At 40.1% G+C, this 21,436-nt stretch overlaps 2 protein-coding genes across 3 annotated transcripts in view; one reads left to right on the forward strand and one right to left on the reverse strand.

Moving 5' to 3' along the window:
- The window catches only part of LOC134673460 (protein YIF1B), a 117,982-nt gene extending 115,203 nt beyond the window's left edge, over positions 1-2,779 (reverse strand). For both annotated transcript variants that reach the window (XR_010099484.1, XM_063531456.1), the window contains exons 1-5: positions 2,632-2,779; positions 2,336-2,542; positions 1,898-1,992; positions 736-903; positions 59-182 (exon numbers count right to left, since the gene is read on the reverse strand). Coding sequence is in view for 1 of the 2 variants with exons in the window: in XM_063531456.1 (XP_063387526.1) it covers positions 59-182; positions 736-903; positions 1,898-1,992; positions 2,336-2,542; positions 2,632-2,656 (619 nt within the window). In the remaining variant the exon portion in view is untranslated. The remainder of the gene's footprint in view (positions 1-58; positions 183-735; positions 904-1,897; positions 1,993-2,335; positions 2,543-2,631) is intronic.
- A 343-nt stretch (positions 2,780-3,122) lies between these two features.
- On the forward strand, positions 3,123-13,594 carry LOC134673470 (transmembrane protein 179). Its single transcript, XM_063531464.1, has 5 exons — positions 3,123-3,422; positions 7,841-7,984; positions 9,693-9,854; positions 11,571-11,655; positions 12,116-13,594. Exons 1-5 carry the CDS (start codon positions 3,313-3,315, stop codon positions 12,326-12,328), a joined length of 714 nt encoding a protein of 237 aa, XP_063387534.1. The 5' UTR covers positions 3,123-3,312; the 3' UTR covers positions 12,329-13,594.
- The last annotated feature ends 7,842 nt before the right edge of the window (positions 13,595-21,436 follow it).

The following is a 21,436-nucleotide window of genomic DNA, read 5'->3' on the forward strand; positions in this document are numbered from 1 at the left end:
TACTATAACTATAACTCATCCATCAGCAGACCAGGCTATTGCAGCCTTGTATACTGACCCAGCATGAACCCGGCCAACAGTACGTAGGTCACGTAGCCCATGGCCGGCAGGTACAGGTCTGGTGCGTTCAGGTCGTAGCGTGGTTGGACGGGGCTCTCTTGGTCGTATTTTACCATCCACTCCTGAAAATTACAAATAGTAAATAATAGCTATATAGCTAACGTTAAAAAAACCAGACAAGTGCGAGTCGGACTCGCCCACCGAGGGTTCCGTACTTTTTAGTATTTGTTGTTATAGCGGCAACAGAAACGGTTCGTGAGATACAGCCTGGTGACAGACGGACGGACGGACGGACAGCGGAGCCTTAGTAATAGGGTCCCGTTTTACCCTTTGGGTACGGAACCCTAAAAATGCGGAGATAAAGGCCGGGTGTTGAACGGGCACCTTATTTTGAACACTTACATTAGGTGGATTCTGAGTGAATTGGAATTTCCTAACTAGGTAGTAGGTCCAATCGGTACGAATGGAGTTCCAAGGGGGAGGCCTATGTTCAGCAGTGGACGTCTTATGGCTGAGATGATGATGATGATGATGAGTAGGTATATCGAAAATCACTTTGGGGGCGTACTTAATTACGTGAGGATGGCAGTGGGGGAGGGGGGGAGAGGTAAAGAATCGCGAATCTCACGTGGGGGTGACAGGAGGAGAAACGGAATTATAAGAGTGCAAGGGCACCTTGTGGGTGTAGGGGAACAGTATGAGCATGAGCTTCCGCAGCACGTAGCGCGTGTCCACGGCGAAGTAGTACCGCAGCCGCGCGACCGGCACGTAGCGGCCTATTTCCCGCTGCACGGCCTCGCGCCCCGCCGCCGCTAGCTGGTTGCCGTACTGCAGCGCCATGTCCTGTCATAATAAACATTTACATTTTCTTTCTGTAACATTGTTTTGTAATGTAACTTTAACTTTAAATTTAGGGTAAGCTTTAGAATGATAGCAACTTAAATAGGTACGTAAAATTGTAAAAAATTAGCGTTGTCTCGCCAACATATTGTATTTTAAGTAGTTTGGTGAGTAACTTTAAAATTGATTATGTATGTACCTTTGAAAAAAAAATTAAATAAAAAGAATATTGTCGACTAAAGCTGCACGCAATGGGGCAGCCCTACCAGAACAATTTCTAAGCAAATAAGTGCGGTTTTTGGTTGGTCATTATGACTGAATAATTTTACGGTTTAGACTCACTTGTATTAAGTCACTGTTAGTGCTTGAGAAAGGAGACCTAGGCTCTCGGAAACATGTCGCGCGAGTGAATTAATACAAGTGAGTCTAAACCGTAAAATTATTCAATGTTAGTATGTCTCACAACAGTATAAATTTGGTCATTATGACTTTCATTAAGACGAGTAATGGTAGGTCAAAGTATGAAATTCTTCATGCTTAGCGTCCATATCCATACTTTAATAAAAGGCTACATTCAAGAATCAAGTGACTCCACTAAACAGGGCAGAACATATGCAACTACATTTGAAATACTTTGACTCAATGGCACCTACAGCCAAACAGTTACAAGGTACAGGAAGAGCACAGAATATAAAAATTTGCCAAAAAACAAAATTATGATCCATTAGGTGCGATATTTTTCTCTGCAAACAACTATACAGTTTATTGATAGAACAATAATAATATGAGTAAACAAAACAGGTACATTAAATTGTAGAAATTTTATTTCGATAATTCTCCAGTACTTGGAGTAACCCATGGAGAGGTACACCTCAAGTAGTGAAAAATATAACCCTGCCCCTACATTTTTTAACTTTCCTGCCTTTTTCTACTGGCAGAAATGGTCAAACTTAAACTAAAAGTCTTCTTCTTGCCACCTAAAAGTGATAGTACATACCTGCACAACAGGTTGTTGCAACATGGAGCCTATCTGACCTGGTGAGGCCATGGCAGCCATCGGAGACTGAGGGTATCCTCCCATGTAACCATAATCTGAAAATTTTATTACCATTGTATTTGGGCAAATATGGCTATGTGACTATCTTTACCAATATTATAGGAGGAGATGTCATAGAAATCTTTGAACAAATAAGGTTAAGAGTATAACCAAAGCTAATAATTGTATGAATTCAATAAAAACATGGTGTATATACATTTTTCACTTTATTGCAATGGAGTCAGACCTCGACTGTGCACCCAGAACTCAAATTCCCAAATGAACCTTAATTCTTCTAATTTATGTTTATGTTATGGAATCAACATGTTCCAGCATGAGTCAGTAAACATGACATCAGACAAATTAGCCAGTTGTTTTAGTTCTAGCGCAAGTTCTCACTAGGTGGCTGCTGTGGCGCGCCGAAGTCCTGTCCCGCGTCAAGCTGAATACCCTCCTGGTGCGGCGGCGCGCCAAACGTCGGGCTATAGGACGGCGGAGGGCTAAAGCCGGGCGCTGGGCTGTAAGCCGGCGGCTGCGGGGCTGGAGCGCCCATCGCCGCCACGTCGCTCACCCGCTTCGCCTTCCGTAGACCTCCGGCCTGACCCACTGAGGAAATGCACCCACGAAAAGGTCATCAACTTTACTGATAGATGAATAACCACATGAATTAGAACAAGACACGAGCAAGCACTCACCATTTCTGGAAGCATTGAAATTCATTTCTATGACAATTTATACACTAGCAGTAAAGCAAAAACATAGTAAGAATCTAATTAGCAAGCTTTTTCAGTTATTTCGCTGAATTAAACACATCATCAGCGACTTGTCTCAATTTTAGTTTGACGTCTCAGGTCTCAGTGACAGTCATTATCTGCTTCGTTCTACGTTAGATGTTCAGAAAAAATATTAAAAACAAAAATGGAGTGCTAGTATTTTTGTGAAGATTAGTATTCAAATTTGATTTTTATTTTGATAAAATCAATTAAAATCTATAAATTCTTGCTCTACGTTATTTCTACACATCAGCCGACAAAAATATTCATATCAGTATAATGTAACTGCGTAAGCTAGGACCTATTTTTTATTCAAGCCAATAAAAAGGCGGCGCTTTTTGTTCCAGCCCAGCGTTTGAAACAATGTGCCAAACTGATTGTTTTTGTCATTGGGACAGACGTCAACGACAACGAACTGTCAAAGTAGTGAGTGTTGTATTCATGTTATATTACTTGTATTTATTTTTCATCCAGCGTAGATTGTTTGCCTGCTTATCTTTAAATCTGTCAACAGATATTAAACAAAAAAAGTACTGCCTCCTTCCGTTTCTTTATGTGAAAGCGTAATTCTTGGTTATTATTCGCTAGTGTACTAAACCCACCATGGCCCTAACAAACGTAGTGCTGGTGAGCCAAATCGCAGGATATTTCGTCGGGTTGATCCTGTCCCTGTGCATCATGGTGCCGATGAGCATGCACGTTCACGAGTTCAGGTACGTATCGTATCACCAAAATTTAATCTCCTTTGATTAGAAGTGACGATGTGCAAACGTTCAAAACAGTATTGAAGTCTTTTTTTCTTTACTTATTCTTGACGCCCATCTATACATATCTTTCAACTACATATCTGTAAAAAGAGACATAACAATACTACAATTACTTTCATTGAGTTATTTTTGATCAGATTAAATATTGTATTGATTGATTGATGTTATATATTTTCCTATTTTGACTTGATATTTTTGTTTCGTTGATTAGCTTTTAAACCATTTAACTACAATAGCATGTATACCTAATTTGATTATCGTTTTTTTTTTGTGTAAGTTTACATTAAAAACTTAGTTCAGTTTTATTTTGTATTTAGACATTACTGGTATTCAAAAGTTTATAAGTTTCAATGTACATATGTAGGTATTTGATGCATAAGACTGTGTGGTCAATGTTTACAGTGGTATCAAGGTCTTATTACAAGGTTTCTGGATCTTGTCATTAATAAGGTAAAAGTACGCTCCACCGAACGCTCAATATCCGTCCGTATCACCGAATTTCTTCTATTTTAGGCTATAAGTCGATTATTTACAGCTGATATTTACTTGCGTATTTTTTTTCCACGAGTTAAATACCTATCCCTTCAACTATGCCTCAGAGTCGGCCAATTTGTCCCGCAGTTGGGACGTGGCAACTGATCGAAACAGATCGTTGCTCCCGATTGCCACTTTGTATGGGCAACCTTAAAGAAATCGGTAAGAAGTTGCGTATATTTCTTAAGGTCATAAAACCTTTTAAATTTATTTCTGTGTTTCAAAGTATGGTTTTTCAGTGTGACTACTTAATTAGTTTGTGTATTTTAGTACATTTTATTAATTTAGTGCAGTCATATTATCAGAAATTAAGCTTAATGTGAGTTCGGTGATGAGTACACCGACAATTTGATTGGAAGGTATTATCGAACAGCGTCCGAAATCAGGGAAAGCGTATGTTTTTGAAATTATTTTTTTAATGGTTGATTACGAACTATTTAGATTAACTACCTAATTTCACAAATAACTTAATGTATTTGTAATTTTATGAGCAATTGCCGAACAACAATAACCTATATAGATTATTATAAAACTGCGTTTGAAATGTTCATGTTTTACGACTTTTTGGCATCAAAATAAGGTTTTTGGCAAGACTATTATCAAACAATAATTTTAGATATTTTACGTCAGTATTAACAAGAACTTTATACATGTACGGTTTTGTAATGGATTCAAGTATTAAATTTAATGATAGATTTGTAGTTATACCACATTGATTACGATTAAAATACTATTTTCAAAATCTGTTCGCGAAATAGGTTCCACATATTTTCCATGTTTCGTTCACCGAACGGCCGTTCGGTGAATGGTACCCATGGTCTCTGCTACCGAACTCATGTTTGCGTTGGCCATGTTTCTATTCGACGTTCATGAGAATATCATCCTTATTACGATAACGGCTAGGTCGATATTTATATGTTTATTTTTTGTGACCATTATTTCAATGCCAGCGCTTTTCAAACTTTAGACATACTTATTGGACGCCTGATAATAGTCTTGGAATGTGGACAAAAAAACTGAATAGGATAATAAAAATAATGAAGCATGATGTTCAAAAATTTTTTTTAGATTCCTCTCGTCGTGGGCGATTGTGATTTTTTAAACTTTTATCTTTTATCAAACTGCACAACGGGACTTAATCGCGTATTTAAGTTTTAAGATTTACCTCCGACGTTTCGAGGACGGCGTTGTCCCCGTGGTCTCGGAGAAGACTGGCTCAAGTTGACATCAACATCTTCTAGCCGCGCGAGTTTTTCGAACTACCCGCACTTGGTCTTGTTTATCAGTTTGAACGTTTTGCGCACTAGGGATGTCACTCTATCGACACACAACACTAACGATATTCGATTTATCGACTGTCGATATTCGTTTCCGCTTACATTTACTAATGACTGGATTCCATGTGGATGAGATCTTAAAACCCTCGTCCCGATTAAAATCTTGATCTTGCAAAGCATGTTGCGTCGGTGTTGCAGCCGCTTGTGGGTAGTACGTCGTCTTTTGTGAAGGACTCTCGTCACTTTATAGATATTCTCAAGGGAATAACGCTGGAACCAGATGAGGCAATGGTGAGCTTTGACGTTGAGTCGCTCTTCACCAATGTTCCCGTTAAAGAATGTCTAGAAGTAGTCAGAAGGAAACTGAGCGATGAGGGTATATCGGAGTCAGTAATGGTGTTGCTGAGGAACTGCTTGGAAGAAAGCTACTTTTTGTATTGTGGAAAGCATTACCTCCAGATTGATGGGGTGGGTGGGCATGGGTAGCCCTGTAGCACCGGTTTTGGCAAATATCTGGATGGAGCATATCGAAGCCAGTATAAACTTGCAGCCTTGGGCGGTGAAGTTGTGGAAGCGCTATGTGGATGATGTTTTCTGTATTATGAAGGGTGGGAAGCAGGAGGTGGAGCAACTACTCCGATATCTAAATTCAATTCATCCGAAGACGAAGTTCACGTATGAATTAGAATCACAGCGCAGTTTGCCGTTTTTGGACGTGAAAGTGATTGGTCGAGTGGACGGAACCCTAACTCATACTGTTTATAGGAAACCTACACACACTGCCAGGTATTTGAACGCCCTTTCTCACCACCATCCTCGTCACTTACAATCGGTGGTTACCTCGCTAGTAAACAGAGCACATGATCTGTGTGACCCTGAATATTTAGAGAGTGAGATGTCGCATATTCAGGAGGTACTAAGGAGGAACGGGTACAAGGTAAAAAAGTGGCAACCCAGACGAAAGGCAAGGCGGAAACGTCCTGATGTCTCCAGACAGCCGGCATTTTTGCCGGGGTAACGGATAAAGTTGGCACAGTACTTGGAAAGTACTCTATAAAGACGGTGTACACACCTTTATCCAAAGTAGCAGGGAGCCTAAGGTCACCGAAGGACGTTATTCCGTTCCAGTCACCTGGCGTTTATAAAATAGATTGCAGTTGTGGTAGTTCCTATATCGGAGAAACTAAGCGCACCATAGCAGAAAGAGTTAAGGAACATATCGCAGCTGTCAAAAATCGTCAGGTCAACAAGTCTGCGGTGGCTGAGCATTTGCTGGAGTCAGGACCAAACCACTGGATTGAGCTGCATAACCCTAAAATCCTCTCCACGGATCGCCATTTCTACAGTAGAAAAGTGCGGGAAGCCATTGAAATCAAAAAACATTGCAATTTTAATCGGGACGAGGGTTTTAAGATCTCATCCACATGGAATCCAGTCATTAGTAAATGTAAGCGGAAACGAATATCGACAGTCAATAAATCGAATATCGTTAGTGTTGTGTGTCGACAGAGTGACATCCCTAGTGCGCAAAACGTTCAAACTGATAAACAAGACCAAGTGCGGGTAGTTCGAAAAACTCGCGCGGCTAGAAGATGTTGATGTCAACTTGAGCCAGTCTTCTCCGAGACCACGGGGACAACGCCGTCCTCGAAACGTCGGAGGTAAATCTTAAAACTTAAATACGCGATTAAGTCCCGTTGTGCAGTTTGATAATGTTTAATAATCGTGAAAGTTTAAATCAGTGCTTTTATCTTTTGTTATGAAATTCCGGGGTTCACATACAGGGTGGCTAAAAATTAACTACATTCCCATTCCCAGGGAGGTTTTGGGATTATACTGAGCAACTTTTACTATGGGACCAACTCCGAAATCGTGAAAAAAATTTTACCCTTCCATAGAAAATGGACCAGCCAAAATTTATGAAACAGCCAAATTATTTTATACATATGCGTACATGTTTTATAATTGTTGCGTACCTTACTTACTGACTTATTTTTCAAAAGAATTATTTCAATAAAAAGACACGTCAAGATCGCTTACCATCTTTATAATGCTAAAAAACGAAGCATAGTAGGGATTTAATAGTGAACTACTGAAGTTTGAGCACCACTCAACACCATATTTTCATACAATTATTTCCTAGTTCGGTAATGCGGGCTCCCTATTCGGTATAATGTGCAAATCACGTTTCTTAGTTCCGTAAACGGTACAAACAAGGAAATTGGAAGAAATGACTTTAAAAATGTTTTTAATACACGTCCAATCATTTCAGTAATTTATAAGTATGTTTAAATGAGGACAAATTTATCTATGTTTCTATTTTAGTATTGAACATATTCGTAAGAAAATATCAGAACGAATAAAAAAATTAAACGTAAGTCTAGGGCTTAAGCATTCGGTGAAGCGTACATTTACCTTACAAGATGAGATGTAATGTATGTATGGATGTAAACACTTTATTGTACATAAGACAGGTTAAGATAATAAGACAGGTTAAGGTAATTTCTATATTCTTTAAACAACAAACTGATAATGATATTTTCTTGTGTGCAGAGGTCATTGCCTGCTCTTCTCTGGAGGTGAATGGCAAGAGACAGACGGGCAGTTCAACGTCCAGTGGGCCTCCATGGCATACTGTAACTATGTCATCGCCATTGGAGTGCTCTTGTTTGTTGTGTGTCTGGTGCAGATATACAGGTTAGTACCGTTAGTAGTCTGTTAGCACTCTTGGCAGCGGTCCATCACAAATGAACGAAGAGTGGTCAGATTGAGCTGGAGTGAGGCAGGATTAGGAAGGCGTGGCGCGAGCTTGTGAAGGCCCTTTGCTCCTCTGGGGTGCCATAGGACAACAACAACAACTGTTAGTAGTAAGATAAGAAAGATAAGATAAGAATAGCCTTTATTGACCAAAATAGAATTATTACATATTGCATTTAAATAAATTCACATTTCATTTATCATTATATTAGTTTCAATATCTTTCCTATCAAATTTTTTATAAATATATTTTAATGTCATTGTTTTTAGTATTTTAGTCTGAGTCTGCCTTCTTGGCATAGGCCTCCTCCAGTTCTCTCCACGTCTCTCTATCCTGTGCCGTCCTAATCCAGTTTACTCCCGCATGCTTCTTAATGTCATCTGACCACCTCATTAATGGTCTCCCTTCTCTCCTCTTTCTATCTCTAGGATACCATTCTGCTACCTCTCTATCCCACTTATTTTTACCTTCTCTTGCCATATGTCCAGCCCATTTCCATTTTAACGTTTTTACAGTCACTGATATATCCTTAATTTTAGTTTTCTTTCTAATATCTGTCAGTCTTACTTTGTCTTTCCTTTTTACAGATAAGATTGATCTTTCCATGTTGTGTTGGCAAACTTTTAATTTTTGGAGATCTTTCTTAGTTACTGCCCAGGTTTGACATCCGTAAGTCATACATGGTAGAACACACATATCAAATACCTTTGATTTGCAGGACAATGGTAAATCTTGGTTTTTTAGAATGTCTCTCAATGACCAGTAGGCTTTCCATGCGTTAACAGTTCTTTTTTCAATTTCTTTACTTGTCATGTTTGAACCTGTTATAATTTGTCCTAGATATGTGTATTCCTCGACATATTCAATCTCTTTTCCATGGACAAGTATAAGATTTTTGGTGTGGTTTGACATAACCTTGGTCTTCTCTGTGTTCATTGTTAGCCCTACTTCAGCGCTTTGCTCAGCGAGTTGCTCTAACATTTCTTGTAGTGATTGGGCACTTTGCGCAAATAGCACTAGATCGTCCGCAAATCTCAGGTGGCTAAGTTTTTTACCGTTTATGTTTATGCCTTGATGATCCCAGTTGAGTTTTCGAAATAGGTGCTCTAGCACGGCTGAGAATAATTTTGGTGAGAGTGGGTCGCCCTGTCGCACCCCTTTACTGATAGAAAATTCTGTTCCCATGGCTTCTAGTTGGATTGCCGAAGTACAGTTATTGTATATTTCTTTGATAATCCGAATGTATTTTTTGTTTACTCCTTGCTGTAGCAGGGCGCTCCATATGCTCGCATGCTTTAAGCTGTCAAAAGCCTTATTGTAGTCCACAAATGCTAAGTAGTATATTTTCCTGAATTCTGTTAGTTTTTCGATTACTTGTTTGACTACACTGCCCTCCTAAGCCGAATAGCGGCATCTCAAAAACAAATGACGTTGAAAATTGAATTTTCAGATAAAGAATGTAAGGTATATGTTTGCATTAAATTTTTATTTGAGATGCCGCTACTTGGCTTAGCAGGGCAGTACAAATACTGTTAGTAGTAAAGTAGTTATATTATGTGGGGCAGGAGATGTCCTGGCCTCCATGGTGAGCCAACTATGCCTATTCATCACATCTAGACTGATCTATAACTATATTTTACTTTACAGATTATCCATGCTGCTGTACCGTGATAAGGACAGCTCGTTCTTCTCGGCCTTCCTGGAGGCTACCGGCTGTGCGCTGCTCTGCGCATTGGTCATCTGTGCCGCTGTCACCGTCACGCTGGGATTCATGACCTGGTGCCGCAACATCACTGACCGCTTCCCCAGGTACTAACAACAACACTCCTAACTGTACATCGGTGGACCTTACTACAAAAGGTATAAGGTCCACAGATGTACAGTTAAAGGTGCGTCTCGATATTGCGCGGCGGCCGCGCGAGCAATGTTCGACCGCGGCACACCTGTATTTTGGCGCGCGCGCCAATTTCGACACCATCTAGAACTTATGCGCGGCGGCCGCGCGCGGCAGGCGATCCGACGATCGACAACATTATATCACAAAAATGTATTATTCGGATCGAAGTATAGCCAAATAGAAAAATGATCTGTTTCTATAATCACTACATTTACTGTTCAATAGAAACTGTTTAGTGCAATATAATTTAATTAAAGTACGACACTTTTCATAAAAAACTCACAGGACACTACAACGTACCCGGGTTAAGCGATATTTTTACTCGCAACATAAATGACAGACTGAGAGGACACTCTCTGAAACTGACACGGACGCAGAGTAGTAGCAACCCCAGACGACACTTCCTGTCTAACCGCGTAGTGAAAGTGTGGAACAGTTTACCCGAGTCAGTGATCAGTGCACCTTCGATAAACTCTTTTAAAAACAAACTCGATGAACATTTTCGAAGACTACAAAACACAAGTGGACATTGATGTGCACGTATCAGCTTTAAGCTGCCTGTGCATTTACATATAATAATAATAATAATAACCCCGCGGGGGCAGCTTGTGGCGAGCTGACGGTGAGTGGCGACACCGCGGACCCCTATTCCAGAGGGCACTTTCATCTGGCCCTCGCCTCTGTGCTTGCCTTGATTGGCCGGCCAGAGTGGAGTCGCAAGAGCGGGACCTATGCTCCAGGTTGGAAGTGTAAAATGTCATAACGCCGGCGGCCTGCTGAACGGAATACCGGGATCTGGCTACCGCAGACTCACCTCTCGACAACCTTACAGCCACTCCAAAGTGTTGCCCTGTTGTCGCACTGTGCGTGCGGCCATTGCGGGGCCCACTCAATGAGTTGGCGAGTCACCACCTGTCATTTACAATTTTGAGACTGATTGTCACGGCAGGTGTCCGCTAGTCTCTCCCATAGCCTATTATCCAGTCCATCCAACTTTCAAATCTATAGCCCATGACCTTAGTTCCCATCGCAGCACAAAAGTGCTGCACTGCAATAGTCTTTGCACCTGGCGGGGACCATCTCCGGATGTATCATATTGTGCGTTCGGGGATGGTATCCGCCACGTGTATCCCTTGCTTTTAGATTAAAGTGTCTTAAAGGGCCTCTGCGCTGTTGGCTTCGGCCCCACGTACGCCTCCCAAAGGTCCGGGACCCCATGGTCCCGAGATATGGAAAAGACATACAAATAATAATAATAATTATCCATGTATGCTGCCGCGCGAGCCAACTGAAATATATACACACCCGTCCCAACTGCGCGCGAACATTCCTTTGCCGCGCGTCGAAACACCGACAGTGAATGGTTGTGTGTGTGCGCGGCGCGGGGCTCGCGCGCCCACGGTCGAGTCGGCGCGCGGGGGCGGGGGCCCGGTACCCTGCGCGCGCCGATGTTCGATAGCATGGCGCGCAATATGGAGACGCGGCTTAACAGTATGGGCAGACAGACAGAGACAGCCATACTGAGACATGGCAGCCAGTGCTCGTGGCTGTGCCGTGTAGCATATATGTACTTACTAGTTAAAAATGGTTATTGAATTGTTTTAGCCGCTTACTTTCTTTATTCACAGTTGTGACGTCGCGGCCGGGCAGGACATTGATAAAAAGGACAACATATCCACGAACAATTTTTACATGGAGATTGGAACTGCACAGGTAACTTCTTATTAAAAGCAGCAACTTTGAGTACATATGTGGAATTTGAAGAAGCCTTGCTTACTTGCTTGCACTACCCATGCGAATCATTATGCTATTCAGCCGGGAAAGCTAAGTACGTTAGAAACTAGCTGTAGACCTCGCGATATGCTTCATAAGCTTAAAAAAATAAAAAATACTTTGTTGAGTCATTATTACAGCGAAAATGGTCTTAAGTGCCATAGACCCTACTGGCACTAAAGCCAATTTTATTTAATTTATTTTGATCATTTTGCAAAAAACGAAACGACAATAATTCTAACTACCGAATTTGCTCACACAATTTCACGAGAAATGCGACATACGAAACTTTTTTACCCAAGCTGAAACGGAGACCTTCACTGACGCTCGGTCAATTAGAATTTTAATATCGATATTTTGAGTTGCTCAAACAGTATTCGTAACATGGTCCTGTTTTCAGTTCGGCGCGTGGGGCGCGTTCGCGACGTGCGTGGGCCTCGCCGTGTTCTCCACGCTGAAGCTGTGCCGCTACCACCAGCTCGAGAACATCCGCGTGTCCATGTACCGCGAGCGACAGCGCCTCGTCAACGAGTCCCCGGCCACCAGCACACCGCCCATGGAGGCGAGGAGGGCGCATCAGAGCAGTCCGCAAGATATTGACGACGAGCGCTAGGGTAAATAATTAAGGACAGCTAAACAAAATAACCTAAGCCCCCCCCCCCCCACACATCTAGCGTCTTTCGAGAGTCGGCGTCTGGTCACCGCTATGGAAAATGACGTCGCTGCGCAGTTGCGTCGACGTTGCGTCGAGCAGCGGCCATAGAGTTGTCGACGCCGACGCTCGAAAGACGCTAGATGTGGAGGGGCCCTAAGGGGTATAATTTTCAAGCGTTTTGGTTCTAAAAACAAACAATCAATTTACGAAAATTTATAGCAGCATGAAAGTGTTTCTTGTGAGTCCTAATAATTATTTGTATGGATTACAGAATTTGGAACATATTGGGGCGTTCTTTAGGCCAAATGGAAATAACTAGAACCCATAATGCCCTGTAATATTATCACTACCACTAGCTACAACATCCATCCGTCTGTTGAGGAGGTCCACATGGGTATAAGCCCCGTTAATGAACATTATTAAATATTAATACAACTAAATTTAAACTGAACTATAATTTTTATGTGGTGAGTTCTCTGAGAATCTATATGTATACCTATTGGCAATTTTTAAGTAGTTATTATTAAAGCAATAATATTTTAAGTTTGTTTAAATTGTATTTTTTGAGAGGTAGATTATCTATTATTAAAACAAACCAATCCATTTAGATCTCATATATATTCATATTAGACAATTTAGACATATTCAACATCAAAGGGGTGCAGTGTCGTTGACCTGATTTCAATAAACATTCGTAAACATATTGCGTTTTGACTACACTCTAAAATGTTCCCAATACGTACGAATTAATGTAGTTCGTGAAATTATGTCTTTAAAAAGTTCATTGCGTTCATTCAGAGCAATCGAGAAAGTATTATGTTAGACAATAAATTTAAATAAGCAGGCTCTTCGAGATTATGCTGTGATCTTCCATGATTTTCTAATAAATTATCTATGACATACTATACATCCTATACCAGGCCAAGTCCGTGTTAAAACAATTTCTTAGGTTTTGTAAATAATGTGGCGATTTCTTGCATTTGTCGCGATAACATAAAAACAAGCCCAAAACCTAAAAACAATTTTAACATTTTGGAAACTGTACCATCCTTTACTTTGTTATGAGTTTATACGTTAGTTAAAATATTGATTTAAAAGTCATAAATATATTTTATTTAATACTAGTATATCGTAAGCTAATGTGATAAATATAAATGTTAGTTATAAGTTTATGTACAAAACATGCATTGATTCATTATATTTTGTATCAGTTTGATTTATTTATTTACTCGGTTTTGTTTTTATTATCCCAGTAGATCTAGCTACTGAACAAAAGTTGTTTAAAATTCAAATTAAATTCTGTTACTGGCAGCAGGCGTGGCTCACTCCGCGATTTCGTCGCTTTGCTACAGGTAGCTAAAAGTACATCCGTTTGGCCCCAATTTTGGGATTTGCCATAAGCTGCGCGTGGCGCTGTCGCCACCTAGCGGCCATATCTGTGCTGATCGTAGCAGACGCGTTTTGTTAGGGAGTGAGTCTTCTGTACCTAGTACTATTATTTATTCTGTGCTGGCACCCATATAACCATTCCAGTCGCAGAATCATCAAAGTGGTAACTAAATGTCAGATGTGTCGTAACAGAGTCCACACAATGTGTCTAGAATTGTTTCGAAACAAAGTGTCGTCGCCGTGTGTACACTTTTCCGTAACAAGGTGTCGACACATTTGTGTGCACTTTGCGTGCGGTTTGCGACTAAATCTGACAGCAAATTTGTGACAGCAAATGTCAATATAAAATACCTCTTGAAAACCAAGGTTTGTCAAACTACTATTAGTGTCTCGTGTGCTCGTAAGTAATTCTAGTAAGTCATCATGGGCGATGCAAATGATAATAATCGACCAAAACCATATAAACACCCAACACCCGTCAACCTTTTACAGAAAAGTTTTTAAAGAAATGCAATAAGCTACTTAGGTCAGCCAACGAATGCTCAAAAAATTTGTAGAGGGAAATGCTCGGAACACAATTTTTGACTCTGTAACTTGGTTTGGACAAGTTAGGAGGTGAACATATCAAAAGTCCCCGGCCGTAGCCCTTGAGCGGGGGGAAGAGAGGGGGCTTTGAATGTCCCATTTTCCGGTTTTTCGATTATATCTCGGAAACTATGCATCTTAGCGACATGGCCACTTATACAAAATGAAAGTTAATTTAATTTGTTACAAGTTTATTCAGTCAATTTTTTCGATATGTTGAATAGTTTTTGAGATATCCGCTCTTGAAAGTTTATTTAGGGCTCTCAATTTTATCTTGATATATCTACATCAGTGAAGGTGCTAGGCCGTGTATGGTATCGTTTTCGTATAAATCTGGGTTGCTGAATCCATTTAAGGTATCACATTGAAACCATTCCACAAAATTAAAAAAATCTTTTTAGGGTTCCGTACCTCAAAAGCAAAAAACGGAATCCTTATAGGATCACTCGTGCGTCTGTATGTCTGTCTGTCTGAATACACAAAATAGTTCTTTCCCTATAGATGACAGGAAAACCTATTAGAAATGTGCAGTCAAGCGCGAGTCGGACTTAATGTACGGAACCCTTAATACGCGAGTCCGACTCGCACTTGGTCGGTTTTTTTAAACTCCTCTTGACGTTTAACCGCTGAACCGATTTCGTTGAAATTTGGTATAGAAATAGTTTGCGTCCCGGAACAGGACATAGGATAGATCTTATAACCAAAATCATCTTTTGAAGGTGTGAAAAGTGGCGTGGAAATTTGTACGGGAAATCAATAACCGCTGAACCGATTTATATTAAATTTGGGATGGTCTACATCTTTGATTTAGTTAAAAATGATAAAAAAAACATGACTTCAAACCTAAACATAAACAGTATTAACTTCAAGAAGTCAATTCTGAATTCCCCCCTACACCTCATTTCACACCTTTGAAGGATGATTTTTGAGATAACTTATTATGGCCCGTCTCGGGACTCAAAATATATGTGTACTAAATTTAAATTAAAACTGTTCAGCAGTTTAAGCGTGAAGAGGAGTTTAAAAGAAAGTAAGTTTATATGTTTTTACTTTGGAATGGTGTCAATGTGATACCATAACTAAATTTGGTACTGCGAATTTATACGAAAACGATACCAAACATGGCCTCGTAGCTTTACTGTTGTAGATAGGGTTGCCAGATGGTCGGGATTTGGCGGGATTCTCCCGATTTTTAGCATGTGTTCCCGATTCCCGACAAAGTCTAGACTGTCCCGAAAAACAGCTTCACGTTATAAAACAACAATTTCAAGTTCCGAACTGTCGTCGAGCGAGCGAGCTGACGTAGTGCCAATAATGTAAAATATCGTTGTTTTTAAAACAATTACTTTAATTTCAATGTATTTTTTTTCCCGACTTAAGGCCCTAAATCCCGAAAAATTTATGTTATTTCCCGATAATAGCGCCTTTCGATCTGGCAACCCTAGTTGTAGAAGTCAAAATAAAATTGAGAGCCCTAAATTCTTATTACTTGACCAAACTTGTGTAGAAGGAAAAGGAAAAATAAAAGTCTTCGGCAGGAATATAAGACACAAATATAATTTTTTTTTTGCGTTACTATTTCAATTATCAAATATAAACATACCTTGATTATATTATTCTAGTGAGATCCTCACAGATAAAAAAAAAACATTTACTTAAAAAATTACAAGGTCGAAATGTCACGGAACTTGTGAGAGTAATACGTGAAAAATAAAAACTTTTATGACAAAAAAATCTTTAAGAAGCAACAAGAAGCATCCAATTGCGTCGAGGAATCATCTGTATTTTTGCTTGTTTCATTACCTCCTTCTTTTTTTGTCCTTTGTATTCTGTAGCAATTTGTTAGATCTGAAAATAAAGATAACTTGCGTCGTCACGGATGTCGATTTATAGGTTTTAGGGAGTGCAGAATTCGAAAACGATGATCATTTTATAATCCAAGATGGCCGCTACGTATTTTGTCATAAAAGTCGTCATGAATATCGTTTTATAGGTTTTAGGAAGTGCCGATTTCGAAAATGATGACCAGTTTGGAATCCAAGATGTGTGCCGTGCACTTTGTCATAAAAGTCGTCATGGATATCGTTTTATAGGTTTTAGGGAGTGCAGAATTCGAAAATGATGACCATTTTGGATTCCATGATGTCTGCCGTGCAATTTGTCATATAAGCCGTCATAGATGTTGATTTATAGGTGTTAGGAAGAGCAGATTTCGAAAATGATGACCATGACCAACAAAACGACATCCATGTCGACTTTTAACATAGTGCATGGCCGCCATCTTCGATTCCAAAATAGTTATTATTTTCGAAATCTGCGCTCCCTAAAACCTATAAAACGACAGCCATGACGACTTTAATGACATACTGCATGGCCGCCATTTTGGATTCCAAAATGGTCATCATTTTCGAAATCTGCATCCCCTAAAACCTACAAAACGACATCCATGACGACTTTTATGACATACTGCATGGCCGCCATCTTGGAATCCAAAATGGTCAACGTTTTCGAAATCTGCGCCCCCTAAAACCTATAAAACGACACCCATGACGACTTTTATGACATAGTGCATGGCCACCATTTTGGAATCCAAAATGGTCATCATTTTCTAAATCTGCGCCCCCCAAAACCTATAAAACGACATCCATGACGACTTTTATGACAGTGCATGGCCGCCATTTTGGATTTCAAAATGGTCATCATTTTCTAAATCGGGGCCCCCTAAAACCTATAAAACGACATCCATGACGACTTTTATGATATAGTGCGTGGCCGCCATCTTGGAATCCAAAATGGTCAACGTTTTCGAAATCTGCGCCCCCTAAAACCTATAAAACGACACCCATTACGACTTTTATGACATAGTGCATGGCCACCATTTTGGAATCCAAAATGGTCATCATTTTCTAAATCTGCGCCCCCCAAAACCTATAAAACGACACCCATGACAACTTTTATGACAGTGCATGGCCGCCATTTTGGATTTCAAAATGGTCATCATTTTCTAAATCGGGGCCCCCTAAAACCTATAAAACGACATCCATGACGACTTTTATGATATAGTGCGTGGCCGCCATTTAGGAATCGAAAATGGTTATCGTTTTCGAAATCTGCGCCCCCCAAAACCTATAAAACGACACCCATGACAACTTTTATGACATAGTGCATGGCCACCATTTTGGAATCCAAAATGGTCATCATTTTCTAAATCTGCGCCCCCCAAAACCTATAAAACGACATCCATGACGACTTTTATGACATAGTGCAAGGCCGCCATTTTGGAATCGAAAATGGTTATCGTTTTCGAAATCTGCGCCCCCCAAAACCTATAAAACGACACCCATGACGACTTTTATGACATAGTGCATGGCCGCCATTTTGGATTTCAAAATGGTCATCATTTTCTAAATCGGGGCCCCCTAAAACCTATAAAACGACACCCATGACGACTTTTATGACATAGTGCATGGCCACCATTTTGGAATCCAAAATGGTCATCATTTTCTAAATCTGCGCCCCCCAAAACCTATAAAACGACATCCATGACGACTTTTATGACATAGGGCATGGCCGCCATTTTGGAATCGAAAATGGTTATCGTTTTCGAAATCTGCGCCCCCCAAAACCTATAAAACGACACCCATGACGACTTTTATGACATAGTGCATGGCCGCCATTTTGGATTTCAAAATGGTCATCATTTTCTATATCGGGGCCCCCTAAAACCTATAAAACGACACCAATGACGACTTTTATGACATAGTGCATGGCCGCCATTCTGGATTCCAAAATGGTCATCATTTTCGAAAGCGGGGCCCCCTAAAACCTATAAAACGACATCCATGACGACTTTTATGACATAGTGCATGGCCGCCATCTTGGAATCCAAATTGGTCATCGTTTTCGAAATCTGCGCCCCTTAAAACCTATAAAACGACACCCATGACGACTTTTATGACATAGTGCATGGCCACCATTTTGGAATCCAAAATGGTCATCATTTTCTAAATCTGCGCCCCCCAAAACCTATAAAACGACACCCATGACGACTTTTATGACATAGTGCATGGCCGCCATCTTGGAATCCAAAATGGTCATCATTTTCGAAAGCGGGGCCCCCTAAAACCTATAAAACGACATCCATGACGACTTTTATGACATAGTGCATGGCCGCCATCTTGGAATCCAAATTGGTCATCGTTTTCGAAATCTGCGCCCCTTAAAACCTATAAAACGACACCCATGACGACTTTTATGACATAGTGCATGGCCACCATTTTGGAATCCAAAATGGTCATCATTTTCTAAATCGGGGCCCCCTAAAACCTATAAAACGACATCCATGACGACTTTTATGATATAGTGCGTGGCCGCCATCTTGGAATCCAAAATGGTCAACGTTTTCGAAATCTGCGCCCCCTAAAACCTATAAAACGACACCCATGACGACTTTTATGACATAGTGCATGGCCACCATTTTGGAATCCAAAATGGTCATCATTTTCTAAATCTGCGCCCCCCAAAATCTATAAAACGACACCCATGACAACTTTTATGACAGTGCATGGCCGCCATTTTGGATTTCAAAATGGTCATCATTTTCTAAATCGGGGCCCCCTAAAACCTATAAAACGACATCCATGACGACTTTTATGATATAGTGCGTGGCCGCCATTTTGGAATCGAAAATGGTTATCGTTTTCGAAATCTGCGCCCCCCAAAACCTATAAAACGACACCCATGACAACTTTTATGACATAGTGCATGGCCACCATTTTGGAATCCAAAATGGTCATCATTTTCTAAATCTGCGCCCCCCAAAACCTATAAAACGACATCCATGACGACTTTTATGACATAGTGCATGGCCGCCATCTTGGAATCCAAATTGGTCATCGTTTTCGAAATCTGCGCCCCTTAAAACCTATAAAACGACACCCATGACGACTTTTATGACATAGTGCATGGCCACCATTTTGGAATCCAAAATGGTCATCATTTTCTAAATCTGCGCCCCCCAAAACCTATAAAACGACATCCATGACGACTTTTATGACATAGTGCATGGCCGCCATCTTGGAATCCAAATTGGTCATCGTTTTCGAAATCTGCGCCCCTTAAAACCTATAAAACGACACCCATGACGACTTTTATGACATAGTGCATGGCCACCATTTTGGAATCCAAAATGGTCATCATTTTCTAAATCTGCGCCCCCCAAAACCTATAAAACGACACCCATGACGACTTTTATGGCATAGTGCATGGGCGCCATTTTGGATTCCAATATGGTCATCATTTTCAAAATTGGGGCCCCCTAAAACGTATAAAACGACATCCATGACGACTTTTATGACACAGTGCATGGCCGCCATTTTGGATTCCAAAATGGTCATCATTATCGAAATCGGCACTCCCTAAAACCTATAAATCGACACCCATCTCGACTTTTATGACAAAGTGTTTGGCTACCATCTGCATGCAAGACATTTCTATTATTTTTACGTACAAAAATGGCCCCCTGTCAACTTCCAACCGAGATTTAATCGATAATTTATTCGATTAATGTTCAGATTAATTCAATTTCAATCTATGTTAGGTCGACTAAACTAATCGTGATTAAAATTTGAGGATTAACTTTTTTTATTCCATTAATTAGTCGAATAAACAGTTAATCTATTAAGTCCCATCTCTGACCACGTCATTTTTACACTTTGAGAATATCTGAAAACAAATGAACACAAGGAGCCATTTTGCAAATCCAGTAACTTTGTTATTACTTTTGACAGCGCGTGTCATGTGTCTACACAGAGTCGACACAAAGTCGAAACATTTGCGACTACTTTGTGACTGCAATATTTCTCAGCCTTAAACCATATTTATACATCATAATTAACAAGTTTCGTAGTATGTAAAGCGTTATTTCTGTTATTTAAGTATAGTATACGCATCGAAGTATTAAAAATGCATCAAATAATATATTTATGAACACAAGCACTGAGAAGTAAACAATTTCATTTCCGGCTAAACTAATACAATGTGGTGGCGCGTTGATTATATTACACTTAGTTTATCAAATCACTCGAGCAGTTTAATTCCCCATAATAATTTAAGTCCTATTGTAATATAAATGCAAACAATATATAATTACGTCTTGTAATCCGTTTTAGAGATGGCGTATTAATGTCACTTATTTTTATTTAATTATTTTTCCATCTGACAGTTTCCATTTGACAGGAACAAAATGAACGAATGAACGAATGATTTTGGCATAAAGTAGTCGCAAACCCGAAACAATGTGTGCACACGGCGACCACACTTTATGTCACTTTGTGTCATGTGTCGACCCTTCCCCATTTCTGGTAACTGTGTCGACACGGCGACGACTCTGCGACTGGAATTGTGACCGAAACAGACGGTGTCGACACAAGATGTGTCTACACCGCGTCGTAACGGCGACTGGAAATGGTTCTATGGGTGCAGGTAGTCTGCGTATTTCCACAATGTAAAACTGTACCTAAGGGGCTGTCCATAAATTACGTCATCGATTTTTGATCCCCCCCCCCCACAATCATCCAAAAATCATGCTTAAATGATCCCATTTCCTCCTACTTCATGCTACCGTCATCCGATGTCCAGAAATTACGTCATTTCAAATTAGGGGGGGGGGGGGGCCCTAATTTGAAATGACGTAATTTATTAAATAGCCCCTAATCGTACAATAAATAATGAAACAATTCTCATTTCTCCTAGTTGTTATAATACTTATAATTAAGGGGCTCCCCCACGCCAATGACCTTCGATCTGAATCCCTTAGTTTTCTTATGTTTTTTGTAGCTTATTATATTAACAGCAACGGCTTTAAGCAATATAGTATCCCAAATTTACTTTAAAGTTCATTGTCTTCGAGATATATGGCATCAAAGTTTAAGGCTAAAAAACTGGTTTTCTGGCCATAACTTTTGTGTTAATAAGTTTAAGATTAAAACCTTGGACACGATTTTCGAGACTTCAAAGACGAACCCAAATATGTAGATTTCGTACATGTAAGATCCTTAACTGCAAACTAGATACGAAAAAAGTGTTTTTTAG

This window comes from Cydia fagiglandana, chromosome 18 (assembly GCF_963556715.1).
Source record: "Cydia fagiglandana chromosome 18, ilCydFagi1.1, whole genome shotgun sequence".
NCBI classification, from domain to species: domain Eukaryota; kingdom Metazoa; phylum Arthropoda; class Insecta; order Lepidoptera; family Tortricidae; genus Cydia; species Cydia fagiglandana.